The 20,979-nt window shown below is 39.5% G+C and overlaps 1 protein-coding gene across 3 annotated transcripts in view; it reads right to left on the reverse strand.

Annotated features, from left to right (window-relative positions):
- The window catches only part of sema3c (sema domain, immunoglobulin domain (Ig), short basic domain, secreted, (semaphorin) 3C), an 88,048-nt gene that overhangs the window by 12,665 nt on the left and 54,404 nt on the right, over positions 1–20,979 (reverse strand). For all 3 annotated transcript variants that reach the window (XM_061959615.1, XM_061959613.1, XM_061959614.1), the window contains 8 exons: positions 17,941–18,101; positions 15,586–15,648; positions 5,257–5,376; positions 4,711–4,801; positions 4,482–4,601; positions 4,273–4,415; positions 506–620; positions 102–171 (listed from right to left, as the gene is read on the reverse strand). In XM_061959615.1, the coding sequence (XP_061815599.1) occupies positions 102–171; positions 506–620; positions 4,273–4,415; positions 4,482–4,601; positions 4,711–4,801; positions 5,257–5,376; positions 15,586–15,648; positions 17,941–18,101 (883 nt within the window). The remainder of the gene's footprint in view (positions 1–101; positions 172–505; positions 621–4,272; positions 4,416–4,481; positions 4,602–4,710; positions 4,802–5,256; positions 5,377–15,585; positions 15,649–17,940; positions 18,102–20,979) is intronic.

Consider the following 20,979-nt stretch of genomic DNA (forward strand, 5'->3'; position numbering starts at 1 on the left):
GGGGTTGTAAGGAAATACAAGTTTTCCCTGCCTATGATCCGTAGTTTGTTTGGCGCTATCAGAATCAAACTTTCCAGTCAAAGCGTACAGGAATTTGCTACCTTGTGGATGTGAAGACCCCGAACACCAAGAGGCCTTTGGGATGATCGCTTTCCAGCAAAAACACACTTTCTGCAGGAGAGACACACGAGAAGTCTTCAGTTTTATCTTCCTTCTACAGGCATTGTTGCCAAAACGCGTCCAACACACTTTAAACAATGGATGCGTTTGCAGATGTAGTGATGAGCTGCAAGGTGGTGTGTGTGTGTGTGTGTGTGTGTGTGTGTGTGTGTATTAAGCAATATGAGCTTCCAAGGAGCAACAGAGGACGTGTTATGGCAGCCGTCGAGTCCCGGGGTCCAAATCCCGGATAAAGTGAGGAAGTCCCGTGGCTTGTTTACGGAGAAAGCAAAAGGACCTTCAGGACTACAAAAGCCTTGGAATTCAAAACAGAGCAGAGACTCACCGAGTTCATCAAAGTGAGTCTCGGTGCCGTCCTCCTCCAGGACGGAACACACCATCCTGGCCTTGAGGAAGGTGGTCCACTTGTTGACCAGACTGCGCTGTCCTCCGATGTCGCTCTGCCAAGAAGAAAAGCATCTCAAGCCCAACATAACAACAAGAACAGGCCCATACAGTAGGTAGGACAGCTCTCGGGTCGACTCTCGACGACAGCCGGGTAGTTAATTGTGATCAACTCTAGCTAGGACAGCCATAGTGACAATTCTTGACTAGAGCTGGGTAGGTGGATTGTGATAAATACTAGATAGAACAGCCATAGTGTCAACTCCTGACTAGACCTGAGTTAATACATTGTACTAAAGACTGAATAGGACAGCTTTGTTGTCAACTCATGAATAGAACTGGATAAATAAACAGTGATAAAAAACTAGATAGGACAACTGCAGTGTAAACTCTCGACTAGAGCTGGGTAGATGTGATGAAGACTATATAGGACAGATCTAGTGTCAACTATCGACTAGAGCTGGATAGTGATTAAGACTAGATAGGACAGCTCTAGTGCCAGCTCTCAACTAGTAACAAGTTAATAAATAGTAATAAAAACTGGATAGGACAACTCTAGTGTCAAGTCTAGACTAAAGCTGGATGTGTAATTTGCGATAAAAAATAGATAGGATAGCTGTAGTGTCGACTCTCGACTACAGCTAGGTAAATCATTTGTGATAAAGACTAGCTAGGACAACCGCAGTGTCAACCTTAGACTAGAAAAGGGTAAATACGTTTTGATCAAGACAAGATAGGGCAGCTATAGTGTCAACTCTCAACTAGTAATGAGTTAATAAATTGTGATAAAAACTGGATAGGACAACTGTAGTGTCAATTCGCGGCAAAAGCTAGATATATGATTTGTGATAAAGACTTGATACGATAGCTTAACTGTCAACTATCGACTGGAGCTGCATAGATCATTTGTGTTTAAGACTAGATAGGACAGCTCTAGTATCAACTCTCAACTAGTAATGAGTTAACAAATTGTAAAAAAAACTGGATAGGACAACTCTCATGTCAAGTCTCAACTAAAGCCCTATATAGAAGTTGTGATAAAGACTTGATAGGATAGCTGTAGTGTCAACTATCGACTAGAGCTGGATAGTTAATTTATGATTAAGACTAGATGGGACAGCTCTAGTGTCAACTCAACTAGTAATGAGTTAACAAATTGTGATAAAACTGGATAGGACAATTCTAGTGTCAAGTCTCAACTAAAGCTCTACATATGATTTGTGATACAGACTTGATAGGATAGCTATAGTGTCAACTATCGACTAAAGCTGGATAGTTAATTTGCGATTAAGACTAGATAGGACAGCTCTTGTGTCAACTCTCAATGAGTGCGGAGTTAAATATGTATGATAAAGACCGGATAGGACAGCTCCAGTGTCAACTCTCGACTAGAACTGGGTAGATAATTTGTGATTAAGACTAGATAGGATCGCACTCGTGTCAGCTCAACTAGCGCTGAGTTAATAATGTATGATAAAGGCTGCATAGGACAGCTCTAGTGTCAACTCTCAACTAAAGCTCTACATATGATTTGTGATACAGACTTGATAGGATAGCTATAGTGTCAACTATCGACTAAAGCTGGATAGTTAATTTGTGATTAAGACTAGATAGGACCGCTCTCGTGTCAACTCAACTAGCGCTGAGTTAATAATGTATGATAAAGACTGGATAGAACACCTCTAGTGTCAACTCTCAACTAAAGCTCTACATATGATTTGTGATACAGACTTGATAGGATAGCTATAGTGTCAACTACCGACTAAAGCTGGATAGTTAATTTGCGATAAAGACTAGATAGGACAGCTCTTGTGTCAACTCTCAACGAGCGCTGAGTTAATTATGTTTGATAAAGACCGGATAGGACAGCTCCAGTGTCAACTCTCGACTAGAGCTGGGTAGATAATTTGTGATTAAGACTAGATAGGACCGCTCTCGTGTCAACTCAACTAGCGCTGAGTTAATAATGTATGATAAAGACTGGATAGGACAGCTCTAGTGTCAACTCTCAACTAAAGCTCTACATATGATTTGTGATACAGACTTGATAGGATAGCTATAGTATCAACTATCGACTAAAGCTGGATAATTAATTTGCGATAAAGACTAGATAGGACAGCTCTTGTGTCAACTCTCAACGAGCGCTGAGTTAATTATGTTTGATAAAGGCCGGATAGGACAGCTCCAGTGTCAACTCTCGACTAGAGCTGGGTAGATAATTTGTGATTAAGACTAGATAGGACCGCTCTCGTGTCAACTCAACTAGCGCTGAGTTAATAATGTATGATAAAGGCTGCATAGGACAGCTCTAGTGTCAACTCTCAACTAAAGCTCTACATATGATTTGTGATACAGACTTGATAGGATAGCTATAGTGTCAACTATCGACTAAAGCTGGATAGTTAATTTGCGATAAAGACTAGATAGGACAGCACTTGTGTCAACTCTCAACGAGCGCTGAGTTAATTATGTTTGATAAAGACCGGATAGGACAGCTCCAGTGTCAACTCTCGACTAGAGCTGGGTAGATAATTTGTGATTAAGACTAGATAGGACCGCTCTCGTGTCAACTCAACTAGCGCTGAGTTAATAATGTATGATAAAGACTGCATAGGACAGCTCTAGTGTCAACTCTCAACTAAAGCTCTACATATGATTTGTGATACAGACTTGATAGGATAGCTATAGTGTCAACTATCGACTAAAGCTAGATAGTCAATTTGCGCTTAAGACTAGATAGGACAGCTCTTGTGTCAACTCTCAACGAGCGCTGAGTTAATTATGTCTGATAAAGACCGGATAGGACAGCTCCAGTGTCAACTCTCGAATAGAGATGGGTAGATAATTTGTGATTAAGACTAGATAGGACCGCTCTCTTGTCAACTCAACTAGCGCTGAGTTAATAATGATGATAAAGACTGGATAGGACAGCTCTAGTGTCAACTCTCAACTAAAGCTCTACATATGATTTGTGATACAGACTTGATAGGATAGCTATAGTGTCAACTATCGACTAAAGCTGGATATTTTATTTGCGATTAAGACTAGATAGGACAGCTCTTGTGTCAACTCTCAACGAGCGCTGAGTTAATTATGTTTGATAAAGACCGGATAGGACAGCTCCAGTGTCAACTCTCGACTAGAGCTGGGTAGATAATTTGTGATTAAGACTAGATAGGACCGCTCTCGTGTCAACTCAACTAGCGCTGAGTTAATAATGTATGATAAAGGCTGCATAGGACAGCTCTAGTGTCAACTCTCAACTAAAGCTCTACATATGATTTGTGATACAGACTTGATAGGATAGCTATAGTGTCAACTATCGACTAAAGCTGGATAGTTAATTTGCGATTAAGACTAGATAGGACAGCTCTTGTGTCAACTCTCAACGAGCGCTGAGTTAATTATGTTTGATAAAGACCGGATAGGACAGCTCCAGTATCAACTCTCGACTAGAGTTGGGTAAATCATTTGTGATTAAGAATAGGTAGGACCGCTCTTGTGTCAACTCAACTAGCGCTGAGTTAATAATGTATGATAAAGACTGGATAGGACAGCTCTAGTGTCAACTCTCGACTGGAGCTGGGTAGATACATTGTGATATACTAGATAGGACAGCTCTAGTGTCAACTCTTGACTAGAGCTGGGTAGCTACATTGTGATATACTAGATAGGACAGCTCTAGATGGAGTGATGAGCTGCGCTTACTGGACACACTCGGGCCACCATGGTGTGGATGTTCTTGGTGTTGCCGCTGTTGTCTGTCAGCCTCTCGCGGAAGAAGAAGTAGAGCTTGGAGTCGTTGGGGTCGGTGCCGTCGGGGATGTGGTGAGCGTCGATGAAGACCGGCTCTGATTGGAAGAACACCCTCCATAAGTCGTGCTAAAAACGGACAAAATATGACCTGCGAGCCGCACCGCTTAGCCACTTGGAATTGTGCTGGTCGGTGCGCACGGCGTTCCTCTTGGTGAGGCTCCTAAAGATGGCCGCGTCCGTGCCCATGAAGTCTATGTACATGCCGGAGAAGAGCTCCTGGTCTGAGGGGCAAACGCGAGAAAGAGAGAGTGTAAAAGTCTTGGACATTTTCAAAATGAAATCATAAATAAGAGCATGCGTGAGGTGTTGAAGGAAGAAGACGTCACCTACTGAGCATGATGGACACGGTGTTGACTTGCGGGTTGAAGGAGCACCTCCCTTTTCCGGACTCGGACCTTGAGTCAATGTGAAATATTTGTTCCTGTGTCAGGGCAGAGGAGATGTCGTGACCTCACGGCAATAAATATGGAAGAAAATAACTTGTTGTTGAGATGTCTTTTTTCTGAGTCTTCCTAAGGAAGCTGCAGAATTAATCAGGCTGCTGCACTCCACCATAACTTGGAGCGTAAAGAAAATATTCCACAGGGGAGATTTTCCTCAAGCTGCCAACAAACGTTACGGCTTCTTCTTCTTTAATGATGGACTTTCCAGCCAACCTCCGTCTGTCAGGAACGTGTGCATCGAACCTGGGAGGAATTCTCTACAATGACTGGCTTTAGCCTCCACAATCCCGCCATGTGCCGAGGGGGACCGGGGTGGCTTTGTTGCCATGGTAACAAAAGCGCCACCATCTGCCGTCCATGCTCCAACCTTGTCTCGAATCAAAGTGACGCACCGTCGGATGGATAAACCAGCACCAGTCTCAAGTTTGCCCACCTCGGGTCGGCGCCCCCTGTTGACGTAGGCGCACACGGGACTGTAGGCGCCGCTGCCGCACATGAACAAGTGGGTTCTGTTGTACGGCTGCACCACCCGGATGAAGTTGCCGCATCCATGCTAGGGGAGGAGAAAGAATAAGACAGAGTCAAATTTAGTTAAAAAAAAAAAAAGTCACGAAAAGGTGGGCATTATTGCGCGGTCATTTGTTGCTAGGCAGGATATGTATGGCACAAAATGATGTCCATTTTCCAACAACATGTTTGAGAAGAAATCCAACAGTCCAAAAAAGGGTGCTATGAGGATAAATTTCACAAATATGTTGTTACAAATTCTATATCTACAATGATACAAAAATAAATAATAATACTGATAAATAGTTCAATAAAAATGTATTATAGATATTAGGGATGTCCCGATCCGATATTTGGATCGGATCGGCTGCCGATATTTGCCAAAAATTGCGTATCGGCAAGGCATGGAAAAATGCCGATCCAGATCCAGTTTAAAAAAAAAACTCTGGTCCGTGTTTTCCAACGCACCGATTTAAATAGTACATTCCACTTTTCTGCTGCTCCGTAATTTCCGTTCCGCATTTTCCAGCACACCTTCAACACATCCACAGGTCTGTGAATTCTCACGCAGTTGCTTTTAGCTGCTGGCATTACACGACAGGCTCTTCTCACTCTTTCCTGTGTCTCCCTCTCACAGACAGCAAGTGCACCTTCTTACACACGTCACATACTGTCACGTCATACGTCACATACGTATACGTCCTCCCCGAGCAGAGAGGTAGTAGCATGGCTAACGTTAGCTGTGATGCTAGCGCAGCCGTGCGAGCAACGCTCCCTCTAAGGTGCTCGCCTGTGCAATTGCGCACTGTTTAAGCGTCCTCTGCGCATAGCAAATCTATGCCACGCACAAAATCAAATAAAAAAATAAGCGCATAACAATTTTCGACACACGGACACGACAGAGAAAACAGTTTTCGTCATCATTGTTCAAATAATGTGACGTCTGTCGAGACGCTTATCTCCATTCGGTGCCACACGCCTACACCATCAAAATGCCGAGGCAAAAATTTCCACATCAACACCGTATGAAAAAATTAGTGATTTTTTTAGTTGTGATTTCCTTCTCTGCATGAAAGTTTAAAAGTAGCATATATTAATGCAGTATGAAGAAGAATGTTTTAATGTAGACATGCAAGCCTTGAAAGAAAATTTTGAAAATCAAGACTATATTTCCTGCAAATGGGTGCATTTCTACCCTATATTTTAACTTTAGATTTATTCTCATATCAAACTCTTTTGGATGTCTTTTTGACACTTACATCCGGCGCCCCCCTCCACACCCTGGATTATAAATAATGTAAATTATTCAATGTGATTATCTTGTGTGATGACTGTATTATGATGATAGTATATATCTGATAGTATATATCTGTATCATGAATCAATTTAAGTGGACCCCGACTTAAACAAGTTGAAAAACTTATTCGGGTGTTACCATTTAGTGGTCAATTGTACGGAATATGTACTTCACTGTGCAACCTACTGATAAAAGTCTCAATCAATCAATCAAAACACTAGTTCAATGATGCCATTTCTGTTTGTCATGTATAATTTTGTCTATTTTGTGTTTATCCTTGAATAAACAGGTCAGTTTCTTGTTACCAACCATTGGGTATTATTCAAACTCCCCTAATTCAGCTGGCTAGTTGTTATCAAGAGTACTAAAACCCTTTTCAACATGATTCTGACAACTAAGTAGGCTAAATAACTTTAAACTTTAATACATGCTCGGATAGGCCAGTATCGGTCAGTATCGGTATCGGTCAGTATCGGTATCGGATCGGAAATGCAAAAACAATATCGGTATCGGATCGGAAGTGCAAAAACCTGGATCGGGACATCCCTAATAGATATAGTACAGGCCAAAAGTTTGGACACACCTTCTCATTCAATGCGTTTTCTTTATTTTCATGACTATTTATGTAGATTGTCACTGAAGGCATCAAAATTATGAATGAACACATGTGGAGTTATGTCCATCCATCCATTTTCTACCGCTTGTCCCTTTCGGGGACGCGGGGGGTGCTGGAGTCTATCTCAGCTGTACTTAACAAAAAAAGGTGAAAAAAACTGAAAACATGTTTTATATTCTAGTTTCTTCAAAATAGCCACCCTTTGCTCTAAATACTGCTTTGCACAGCCTTGGCATTCTCTCGATGAGCTTCAAGCACACCTGTGAAGGGAAAACAATTTCCGGTGACTACCTCTTGAAGCTCATAAAGAGAATGCCAAGTGTGTGCAAAAAATATATAAGATAGGCTCCAGCACTCCCCGCGACCCCGTAAGTGACAAGCGGTACAAAAAGGATGGATGGATGGATGTTAAAAAAAAAAATCAGTAACTGCTCCAGTAAAACAATGGCAGCTCTGAATTTTATCAGGATGTTTATGGATTTTTTTTTTCGCAGTGTACTAAATGTACAAAAAATATACGATTACATTGTAAAGTAAAACATTGCAAATAATCATTGAAAATATAGATTTTGGATACTTAACATACACAATTATTCGGAATTCATTACAACTTGTATCCACTATTTATCTATAGAAAATCACTGTATTATTTTATGATTATTATTATTTGTTAAGCCTATTCAATTCGATAAATTAGCGTCATAATGTTTTCTTTACGGGCGTGACACAATACCCCAAAAGAAATGTGTTGTGTTAGGAGAAGAGGAGGAAGTTCTTCTCCTGGTCCACAGCCAGCATACACAGCACGCCTGTTTATTGTCTGCCGAGGAACCATTCCTTTGGACTGACGAATGCGGAGCGACAAGGCCTGCAAACGATGCTCAGACGGTCACATGAGGCTGCTGCTATTAAGGTCAAGGAAGTGGAAACAAAGTTTGGGCTGGTGCGGAGGTAGAGGCCCTCATTATTTCATCTCCGTCCTCGTTTGTGCAGCTAATTAAGTTTTTATCTTGCAGGGGGAAAAAAAAAAGAAAGGAGAGGAAGGAAAGAATCGAGGCCGTCGGAGGAAGTCGGAATTAAAAAAATAATTTATATAAAAGGCAGCTGTTGCAAGGCGAGGCAGTGAAACTGTGTGGACATTTCACCCCATCACATACTCCACTCACCAGTTATGGTGACAGGACATTAAAAGGACACGACATCCAAGCACTAGAGCAGTAGTCACCAACCTTTTCCAGCCCAAGAGCCCTAGTCTCAGCCAAAAACCAAAGCAAGTTCTATCAAATTTTATATTATACACTGTATATATATATATATATATATATATATATATATATATATAGATACAGTTCAGGACACACCTTCTCATTCAATGGGTTTTCTTTATTTTCATGACTATTTACATTGTAGATTGTCACTGAAGGCATCAAAACTAAGAATGAACACATGTGGAGGTATGTACTTAACAAAAAAAGGTGAAATAACTGAACACATGTTTTATATTCTCGTTTCTTCAAAATAGCCACCCTTTGCTCTGATTACTGTTTTGCACACTCTTGGCATTCTCTCGATGAGCTACAAGAAGTAGTCACCTGAAAGGGTTTTCACTTCAGAGGTGTCATAGTTTTGATGCCTTCAGTGACAATCTACAATGTAAATAGTCATGAAAATAAAGAAAACGCATTGAAATGAGAAGGTGTGTCCAAACCTTTGGCCTGTACTGTATGTATATACATATACATATATATACATATACATATACATATATATATATATATATATATATACACACACACACACACATACATGTTTTTGTTTTTTAAAGACGAAGCTTTGTGGTTATATTGTTATTTTTCTCATTGTTTTCCCAATTTTTGCAGGTGTTTTTTTTGTCATGTGCCTATAGGGCCAATGACAAAGGGGTCAGGGTCCACAGATGGCCCCCGTGCCGCACTTTGAGCACCCATGCTAGAAGCCAATGGTTTATGGCTACTATAGTCCTTGCTGTACTATATTTGTCCATCCTATGGTCACATATGGGATGTACAGTAAGTCAGGTTACGTCAGCACCGGAAGTAGTAAAATCAACTGTTCACTTGGCGGGTTTTTCCTCTGTGAGAGGGGATAAACAGGGAAGTCCTTCTTTAGCTGCCGCCTTGTTTCATCATATATAGCCTTTGCACAAACCAATGTTTACTGTTGTATATAAATCAACACAAAATCCATACTATGGAGCAGGAGTGCCCACACTTTCTGCAGGCGAGCTACTTTTCAATTGAGCAAGTCGAGGGGATCTACCTCATTCATATATATAATGTATATTTATTTATTTATGAAAGAGACATTTTTGTTAACAAGTTAAAGGTGTTAAAAAAAAAAGTATTACAAAATGAAAAAAAAAAATCAGATTTTTGAAATGAAAATAAATCAATTTCAAATTGGAATAAATAAGAACCGTGATTCGGATGAGAATCAATTTTGTTGAGCACCGCTATTAAATGTAGACGCAAAACAGCAACAGCAGGTCAGTCTTAGGCTTGATAAATCGAGTGCTAAATGATTTTAATTTGCATCATTTTCTCTCATCTCAGTGTTCTGATATTCATATATTCTGCATATGCATGAAGATAGACACACTAAATGGATTGCACTTACTATTTTGCTCATTTAAAAGACACAATCTTTAATATATCAGCTTCGCCTGGTCTATCAAGTTTGCACGTATTTTAATACACGCAAACCTTATATATATATATATATATATATATATATATATATATATATATATATATATATACACGAACAAGATTTCTCTATAGAATCTCCTCTCTGGTCAACAAAAGCACCATGAGGGTTCTGGCGGGAACTCTCGTTCAACCCTTTTTCGATTACGCATGCACCTCCTGGTACCCTAGCACCTCCAAAACCCTCAAATCTAGACTCCAAACCTCCCAGAACAAGCTAGTCAGATTACTTCTAGACCTCCACCCCAGATCCCACCTCACTCCTACCCACTTCTCCAAAGTGGGCTGGCTCAGGGTGGAGGACAGAGTAAAACAACTTGCACTGAGCCTAGTCTATAAAATCCGCTACACCTCCCTGATACCGAAGTACATGTCAAACTACTTCCTTAACGTAAATGACCGCCATAACCACAACACCAGGGGGGGCTCCACTAACCACGTTAAACCCAGATTCCGATCTAACAAAGGTCTTAACTCATTCTCTTTCTATGCCACATCAATGTGGAATGCGCTCCCAACAGGTATAAAAGAAAGGGCATCTCTATCCTCCTTCAAAACCGCAATAAAAGTACACCTCCAGGCAACTTCAACCCTAAACTAACACCCTCCCCGGATTGTTGTTAATAATCAAATGTAAACAATCAAATGCAGATATTTTTCTTATGCCTTCTGATCTCTCTCTCTCTATGTCCACTACTTGCTACCAAGTCAGACCTACACTGTTTCAATATCCATTTCTCTGTTCTCAATTGTTGATGACTGATGATAACAACCAAACCTAACCCCCCCCCTCCACACCCCGAATTGTAAATAATGTAAATAATTCAATGTATACACCCTAAAGATTATCTTGTGTGATGACTGTATTATGATGATAGTATATATGATAGTATATATCTGTATCATGAATCAATTTAAGTGGACCCCGACTTAAACAAGTTGAAAAACGTATTCGGGTGTTACCATTTAGTGGTCAATTGTACGGAATATGTACTGCACTGTGCAACCTACTAATAAAAGTCTCAATCAATCAATCAATCAATCAATCAATATGAGACCCTATTTGTTCAGGGAAAGAACATGCAAATATGCACTTTCATCCCATCTGATTAGCTACAATACTGTTGCATATTTTGCACAAAACGGTGACATTTTTGTGCAGGGAGGGTTGTGAATCATAATTGAGAAGCATCACCCTATATTGCATTTATATGGCTTATGACCAACAATATTAAATATACTTGTTAAATAAAACCTCTGCCTTGCTTTTAATTAATACTTAGGCCTACTATGCTACTGCATTTTAATGTTGGTCATTATGGTAGTAGCCAAGTGTTTTTTTGAGGTGAAAATTTTTTTTGATGACTGTGCCACGTGAACAAGTGACCTCACAGCTTGGGCAAATAATCCTGTTGCTCTACAAATTAATTACCATAAATTTGAGACAAGTTCTGATGTTTTCATTTGAACCAAGTGGACTATTTAATGTTTTGGATCGACACTGTAGAATTATTCCTTACCCGCCAGTAAAAACAACAGTACTCGTGTTACATTTATCTTCCATACCACCATCCAGGCACTCCTCATCACCCGAGAGTTTATCAGAGGAGAGCAGCCTTGTACCAGGAAGTGTGTGAGTGTGTATGTGTGTGGTTTAAGAACCACAAGCAACAGAGAAGGTTTAATATTGCGGCGGTCGGAAATGGAAAACGTGATGTTGGGAAAATGAGAATAATGCAAGAAAAAGAAGGGATTAGCGTCACTTGGCCCAATATTTGTGTGAGCGTGCCTGCAGTCAGAAGCACTTCTTCAGTGAGTCACATGGGAGGCGATGGAGGCAGAAAAAAAAGCCTTCTTGACACGTTTATTCGTCTCGTAAGTTTTCCCTTTTATTCTCTCCCCTCTTCCAAACCAATTAAGGCCGAGCAGAGACGGAGGAGGATCTTCTGGGTCTTAACTTTAGCGAGAGATAGTCCTGGTTATGGAATCTTTGGCCCTCGGTCGAGAGCTTCGCATGCAGCTGGAACACCTCCCGCGCCTCGCGAGGAGGGTGACCCTGCGGACATCTGCTGCTGGACACATGTGGACGAATTTGACATGGACGAGCAGATGGAAAAACCCTGGGGGGCTGGGGTGTACGCACAGTTCTGCAGCGGCAATAAATAAAGGAACAGCTGAACAGAGACATTGGCGCTCTGACAAGTGCTGTTTTTCATGCACAATGCCATTAATCATTAGCTTTGTAACTGGCACCATGTGTCCTAAGCAGCGCACACTCCACACCAACAGGGGGCAGCACGCAACAATCCAAACCCAATTAAAGGCTGTACTCACACTTCCCAGCCCGTCTGCTGGCTCCCGCTGGCCCACAGACACACTGAGCATTCCTCCTTCGACTTATCTTCACTTCGACACTGCTGGATTAATAACTAATTTCCCTGACTTTGTGGATCATTTCCAGTCTTACTCTCAGCCATTATTTTTATTGTGCAAAGTTCTTTGCAATCATGTTAACTAAAGTACTGTTTTTTAACCATAGGGCCATATTTTGAAAATAAAGACTACATTTCCTGGAATTGGGTGCATTTGTACACTATATTTTACCTGTACATTTAATCTCATCTACCAACTTCTTTGAGATGTCTTTTTGACACTTACATGTCCCATGTAATATACCACAGAATTTGTATTTTTTAGTAGATTATTTACCAACACTAATATAATTGAAAATGTAAAGTAAAGTTCTATAACATGCATGCAAATAACTCAGAAAAAGTTTCCCATTTGGCACCACTATGCTGTAACCACGACCCCTCGGGTAATATACTTCCGGTGTTGTGACCTCTGTTTACATCTGTCACGTCAAAAAAATACCTTCTCGCTGGCTACTAATAAATGCTCTAGAACTACTACCGGTTCTGAACTAACAGTGTTTGGACTGTAATCATCCAAATATGATTAGCAGCAAAGTAGAAAGCCGTCAACATTGTCACATTTTGTTTGGATAGTATTTTTTGATATTTCATTAAGAAAAAAGATTTTTTGATGCGTAAAAAAAAAATCCACCTTTTCGCAGACATTTCACATGGCTGAAAATATCTGTTTCTAAGCTGTGGTCTGTATCTGCCACACTACTCAGTTGTAATACACTTTTCCACCACTTGTGGCAGTAATGACAATATCAAACAAACAGAAGAAGTATGGAGCTAAAGTCATAAAGAAGTGCAAAAATTATGACTCAAGTGGTAAAGCTGTATTTTCATTTGTACTTAAAATTTAATGACAGTTTAGTTAAGAAATATATTCATTATTGATTTAGTTTATTTAACCGCTACATAATTGTATGTACATTTATTTTTCATAATTTTTTATGAATCCCCTCTTTTGTAGTATACTTAATAAGCACTTATTTTTTAGTAATCAGCCTGACCTAAGCCTTGATAATAATCTTTGTGATTCACACATGCTTTCATATCATTTGACAAGGTTGTAAACTGTAAGTAGGTTAGATATAATTATTGAATGCAATTAAAATCAAGAGTAAGATTACTATCCATCCATCCATCCATTTCCTACCGCTTGTCCCTTACGGGGTCGCAGGGTGTGTGGTAGCCTATATACTAATTTAGTGTTAATATTTGAGTGGCTCCGGATCCCACTGTAGTGGACAATTTTGGAAATGTGAAAACCTGAACTATCCATCCATCCATCCATCCATCCATTTTCTACCGCTTATTCCCTTTGGGGTCGCGGGGGGCGCTGCAGCCTATCTCAGCTACAATCGGGCGGAAGGGAAGATGGGGTACACCCTGGACAAGTCGCCACCTCATCGCAGGGCCAACACAGATAGACGGACAACATTCACACTCACATTCACACACTAGGGCCAATTTTAGTGTTGCCAATCAACCTATCCCCAGGTGCATGTCTTTGGACCTGAACCCTGAACTAAAACACACATATTTATCACACACACAAATGTCGCCCTGGGTGAGCGAGTGTGCCGTAGATTTTGACTTTTGGATTATTTTGAGTCTTTCTATTTCTTCTTCTTTCTACTGTATTATGAAATGCGTCGGTAAACTTTAAGAACTTGCAAGGAACGATTGCTTTAGTCATTGTTATGACGCCTCTCCCTATGCGAAGATCACACGTTGTGCATACGGCCCCACTATTTGAGGAGGGCCCCGTTTTGCATGAATAAGCGCATGTAAAATCTAAATTAAACTTGTTATATCATTGAATACAAATAAAAGCTGGCTTTATGTTGCCACAGCGATATTTAGTGGCGGGGGTGTCACACCAGCATGTTGGCCATCAGCACAGAGGTGATGGTGGCAAGGGCAAAAGAAAGGCCCCACTATCTGAGGAGGGCCCCGTTTTGCGTGAATAAGCGCATGTAAAATCTAAATTAAAGAATGTGAGGGAGCTTCAGATGAAATTTTACCCCAAGTGTATTCCTCACCCCATCCTACTCCGTCACTGACAAGAATATATTGTAAAATTGGAAATGGAATATCGACTATCCAAATATACAATATACAAATGTGTTATTTTGCACTATTATGAAACTAATTACAACAAATGTGTTTTAGTACAAAACATGCATTGAATTAAATTCAAGTTGGATTACAAAAATCTAAAAATAGTTTTACATAAATAAAAAAGTGTGCAAAAATTTGTAATACAATTACAAAATACACATTTTAAATTTAAAATAAAATTCTGCTTAGGGCTCTGACTTAGTTGTTCAATGTTAATTAACAAAACCTGTTTTTACCCCAAATGTAGTATTTAAAAAGTATAAAAATATTTTTTATACATAAAAAAGTTTAAAAAAATGTTATAATGGGAGGGAACCTCAAATAAAAAAATCTACTTTGGGCCCCAGTTTAGCAAGGGAGGGCCTTTTTTTTTTGGTCATAAAAAAATACAATCATGTGTGCTTACGGACTGTATCCCTGCAGTCTGTATTGATCTATATTGATATATAATGTAAAAACCAGAAATATTAATAACAGAAAGAAACAACCCTTTTGTGTGAATGAGTGTGAATGGGGGAGGGAGGTTTTTTGGGTTGGTGCATTAATTGTAAGTGTATCTTGTGTTTTTTATGTTGATTTAATAAATTAAAAAAAAAATTTTTTTTTTAATTTCTTGTGCGGTCCGGTACCAATCGATCCACGGACCGGTACCGGGCCATGGCCCGGTAGTTGGGGACCACTGCTCTATAAAATATTTTTCCTTATTTCCTCCCAGTATTGTGATGATCAGCATATATTCTGTATATTCATGAGAACAAATACACCAAAAAGATCATTCTTCCCACTAAAAAGAGACACCATCCTCTGTGCACAAGTTTAGTAGACCAGCTTTGCGTGTCCTATCAAGTTTGCACGTGTTTTAATACACGCAAACCTTTAGTAGATCAGTCTTTGACTATGACATGTGGTTTGAATCTGGATTGTTTTAATAAAAAACTTCCTGCAATTCTTCTTTGATATGGATCAAAGCTGCTTTGTTTAGCCAAAACCTAACATTCAGCCAATGCCCGTGGCTAGATGTTTGCGTTGTCCACGATCCATGAGGTGAGCTTACCGTGGGGTCTTTACCCGCCATTTGGCACTCCTCGATCTTGCTGGTAGACGCCGGCCAAAACGCCTGGTGGTGCAAAAACAACACAAGATCCTAATTAGCTGTGAGTGCGGTGGAAATGATCCCAGTGAACACCAGTTACAGATGCTCATGAATATGCAAATGTTCTGGAATTAAACAAGGGGGAAATTTGGGATGACACGTGTTGTAAAGTGGAAGAGGTCGAGCTCTGTGAATGCGTCCCGTAATTTACAAAATGGATGAAACGCAGCACTCCCCAACGGGGTAGGATGAGGGAGGGGGGTCTAAATGGTTTACCATCTGTTTATGCGGCTCATGCTGTCAATTACACTGGTAGACGACTCCCTCGCCGCGTACACGACGACAACGCTCCAGTGCTTCAACTGCACCTTTGAATAACCCCCGATTGTTGACGACACGGCAAATGTGTCACCATTTGCATAATATCACAGCAGAGACAGGAAGCACAGCAGCAGTATCAGCCAGAACCTGTTACACTCCACTGCAGGACGTTTAGACTCCATGTCTTAGCTAAGGATGCAGGCCAAGGCAGCGTTGCCAGGTGGGAAATGACAAATTATCGTATACCAAAAGTTTGAAATTATCGTACATTGCGGACACTTATCGTGCATTTGAAGTTACTCAGGACCATCTGCTACTTTAAAACATGACAGAAGGCCCTGTGTAAAATAGTGTAAAATGCAGTTTTACTTTTACATAAAATAATATGGCTGTTGGGAAATAGCGCCTCCACCTGGTTGTAACGAGGCCCATGAGACAATGCACAACATCAGGTGCAGTTATGAAGTGAAATTACTGCGAAAACTCCAAAAACACAAGTGTTTTTATGCACGATTTTATAATAAATATAATAAAAAAAATCTATTTTCTACAAGCAGAAAAAAACAGCACAAATAAAAATGTATTCAATTATAAAAATGAAGTAAGTAAAAAAGAAACAATTTTCTGCAAGTAAAAAACTATTTTCTTCAATTATAAAAATGATTCACAAGTAAAAAACCCAACAATTTTCTGCAAGTAAAAAAATGATTTTGTAAAAGTTAAAAAACGATTTGCAAGCAAAAAAAAACGTTTTGGCACATAAAAAAAAAAACGATTAGGGAGCAAAACTTTTTTTCTGTAAGTAAAAAAAACGATTCACAAGTATAAAAACTATTTTCTGCAAGTAAAAAATGTTTTTTTTTTCTTCAAGTTAAAACTTTTGGCAGTAATATTTCACCCAGCATGATCCACACACTTGCACTCAGAGCACTTGCACTTTACAACAACAGGTGGTTTGAGGCATTTTAGGGCCGTCAGAGCTACTGTTATTTGTTAAAAGAGGGGGGAAAAGCTCAACCTGTAAGTTAACCTGTAAGTTTTCCATCTCTTCTATCTCCCATTTTACTCCCCACCCTGCTTCCTTTTTGTTATTTTTGGCGGACGGCACCATGCGCAAATAACAGTAGCTCTGATGACCTTAAATTGCCTCAGCAGCCCCAACTGTTGTTGTAGAGTGCTAATTGCAGGTACTCTGAGTGCAAGTGTGTGAATAGCTTTTATATTTCCGAATCGTTTTTTTTTTTACTTGCAGAAAATATTTTTTAACACTTGCAAATCGTTTTTTTACTTGCAGAAAATAATTTTTAGTGAGTAAAAAAAAAAAGTTGTGTTTGTGGAGTTTTGGCACTAATTTCACTCCATATACAGTGCAGGACGTATCCTGCTTGAGTTCGCTAATAGCCACGTATCCAAGAGGTCCAATTCGCACATGAATCAGTCGGTCCAGGATTTTGCTGGCTTTTTTTTGTAATTGTTGCCGCCTAAAATGCAGCAGCAACAAAATATTACATCCCTTGGTAATTTTATGAATTTTTAATCAATATTTATTGTAACCCTAACCCTAGAAAGCACCAGAAGTCAACAAATCTAACAAAACTAAACGTTTTTGAACATTGACAGTAATTTATCAGTCCTCCCAGGATTTTGCGGCCCTTTTTTAGGATGCCTAGTTTTTCCCAAAAATTGCAATAGAAAGTGCAGACTTGTTTTTTAGGTGTTTGTTGCATTAAAATTGCGTGAGGAAGTGAAAGTTAGAATAAAATTTTATTTTTTCCATCTGTAATTATGATAGGTAAATTTGCTGAAGAAAAAGTTTTTACTGGAAAGAAAAGACTAAAAATAAAATAGAAAAACTTTTTTTTTTTTTAAATTATTGATTTTACATTTTAAAGAGGGGGGCATTATCATACAATGCAAAAAATATTGTATGTCTGGCAATGCTGTGCAAAACAGTTGTGTGTGTGTGTGTGTGTGTGTGTGTGCAACACAACTGACCTTCAAAGTGCCGTGCGTGATGTTGTTGATGTCCATGGAGAGCACGTGGTTCTTGCATCCCACGTATATCCTGTCCTGGTCCTCGTCCATGTGCAGGATCCTGTAGTCCATGGCCTTGTCGGACAGCGTGTAGTGCTCGAAGGAGGCCACGGCCTGCAGCTCTGACAGCCATCAAACAAAAAATGCCTCATTATCAAAGCAAACTTTATAACTTCAGCTAAACTTCTATAGACAACCATTTTAAGAAACAACTTTCACCAAATGTCAGACGATACTTATTGGATTTTAACTTTGCTAGGACCAAAAGGGTACAGTTCGCAAACTGTAAAAGTCCAATGTCAGGGGTACCAAAGCAGGACCTTTGAGATTACCACGCTGGTAAGAATCTACTGAAGTGGTGGCGGCGCAATATGTTAAAAAATTAAAAGTTCACACTTAAGTTACATCCTTGGGTTTTTACTCAGTCCTGTTACCTTAACACAAGGGTCGGCAACCCAAAATGTTGAAAGAGCCATATTGGACCAAAAATACAAAAAAACGAATCTGTCTGGAGTCGCAAAAAAATAAAAGCCCTAAGTAAGTCTTATAATGAAGGCAACACATAATGTAAGTGCCTACATTAGCTCTATTAGCCTACTATCAAAGTGACTAAATGTGTCGCAGGCTGATGCAAATCTTTTTTGACAGAAATGCTGAAACGGAGGCTTCTCAGAGGGTGATATAACTCCTGGAAATGACTGGCTTAGAGTTGCCAAATGTTTAGATGTGTGTGTTCAAGTTAAAGGAAACAGCAGGCTGTCTTCTTCGAATGGATTAATTACAATCTTTGCAAGCTGGGTAACGTTTGCTGTGGTCTATAACAACATGGCACACAAACAACTATCAGAAATGCAGCGCAAGCTGGGTAACGTTTGCTGTGGTCTTTAACATGGTACACAAACAACTATCAGAAATATGCAGACAATATTACATACTGACACAGGACGTAAGTAAAGGAAATTAAATGAGCTCAAATATACCTACAAATGAGGAATGATTAAATATGTACATACAGCTAGCCTAAATAGCATGTTAGCATCGATTAGCTTGCAGTCATGCACTGACCAAATATACCTGATTAGCACTCCAACAAGTCAATAACATCAACAAAGCTTAATGTTGTGCAGTCAGGCACAGCATAAAATATTTGGTGGATAAAATGAGACAAAGAAAAAGTGCCAGTGTCGGAGAAAGTTATGGGCACCTGCAATTTCTAGCTACTTCCGGATTCTACACGATATAGTGTGCAGTTTTATATTTATGATTTATCAAGGGGAATGGCACGCAACCTCAGTCCTATCATTTTGGGTAAGTACAACCCCACCGTGGCGTCATTTAGCATTGTCCAGTCGGCTTTCTCTTACAACTAAACACTATATTTTGTTGAAATATTTATATTTCATATTTTATTATTGTATAAAAAATGTATTAATCCGACAAAAACTAAAGACATTCAGTGATAAAAAGCTTTCCTAAAACCTAAAGTTAGCCAAGTTAAAAACAGAATTGCAGTACATGAAGTTACAAGTAGATTACAATTTACGATGTTGTGCAGAAACATGCTTGCTACACAGCATGTTTCCTAGGGCTCCAACGTTTGCCTATCCCTGTCAGTTTCTTGACAACGTGAAGCCACTTGTCACGACGATCTGTTGACCTCTTTTGAGACGGAAAATTGTAAAATGACAACTTCTCTCCTTGTTTCCTATTGTGATTGGTACAGTACACTGCCTCACAGCTTTGAGGCATGATGACAACTGATGAGAAAACCAAAAAAGCCAAGAAGAAATTGTACATACGTGCAATCACCTCAGAAAACAACGTACAAATGAATAGCTTCACGGAGTGTTTCCTCACACAAGATGGCGTGGGAAACCAGAAGTAGTTCGAAATTGCGTGCACCTATACATGTAAACAAACTTACACGTCACAGTCCACACAACTACGGTCAGTTCAAGGACGGCTTAATTTAGTAGGACACCCCATATATTCCCCATTTTCATACATTTTTGAAAAAGCTCCAGTGAGCCACTAGGGCGGCACTAAAGAGCCACATGCAGCTCTCAAACCGCGGGTTGCTGACCCACGCCTTAACATGCATTCCCTTTTAAAAATGTGACTTAAATATAGACTTGTCCTGACAAAAGACAGTATCTTTAATGATGAGGGCCAGTTGTCCAGCGCCATCATTTCAATGATGGAATCACAGATTTAGCACTTAGCTCGTTTCTGGCAAAAATGTTCACTTTTCAAGTGCATCAGCACACAGTTGGGTGAAAAAGGAGCGCTTGATTAGCTCACCCTTACTTACAAACAGCACACTACGGATAACGCCTCAATGGAGCATTTTTAAAATTCAGAGTTATTCTTAATTTTATCGAATGTAGCGGTGTGACCTCACTTTCCACATACAGCCCAATAATTATCGGTATTCATAAATCACCCCGAAAAGTAATCATTAATTTTTTTCGGGGATAACGAGCTGGGGTTGAACTCCCAGGACAGTCTGTTACTTCAACTAGTTTTTAAATATTTGTTTTGTTGAATCAAGGCTGGAAATAGTCTAATAGTCAAAATAGTACTAAATTATTTCTTGCTAAAACTATTTGTGCTTGTAATTTTGTTTGAAAAATCTTTTAAAAATTAAGTTTTATCAACTTAGATTTTGAGGTTAGTTGAGTTTGAGTTTATTTGGAACATGCCTGCATACAACATGATACGTCACAATATCCAGTTTCTCTATTCAACATGTTCGAAAAGGAGTAGGACGAAGCAGAGCTTATTTAATCCTACCCCTTTTACTTTACATAGCAGTTGCTAAAACTTTTGTTCACTTCCTGTTCTCAATTTATTCACAATATACGCCATAAGTAATACAAATAAAAATAAATAAATAATTGGTGAAGTAAGTTACATTTCATATGGTGAGATGAGTAAAATAATCTTGAAAATGAATGGATGGATGAAATAAATTCAGAATGTTTATCATGGTTCTTCTTC

This window comes from Nerophis lumbriciformis, linkage group LG05 (genome assembly GCF_033978685.3).
Source record: "Nerophis lumbriciformis linkage group LG05, RoL_Nlum_v2.1, whole genome shotgun sequence".
Lineage (NCBI taxonomy): Eukaryota > Metazoa > Chordata > Actinopteri > Syngnathiformes > Syngnathidae > Nerophis > Nerophis lumbriciformis.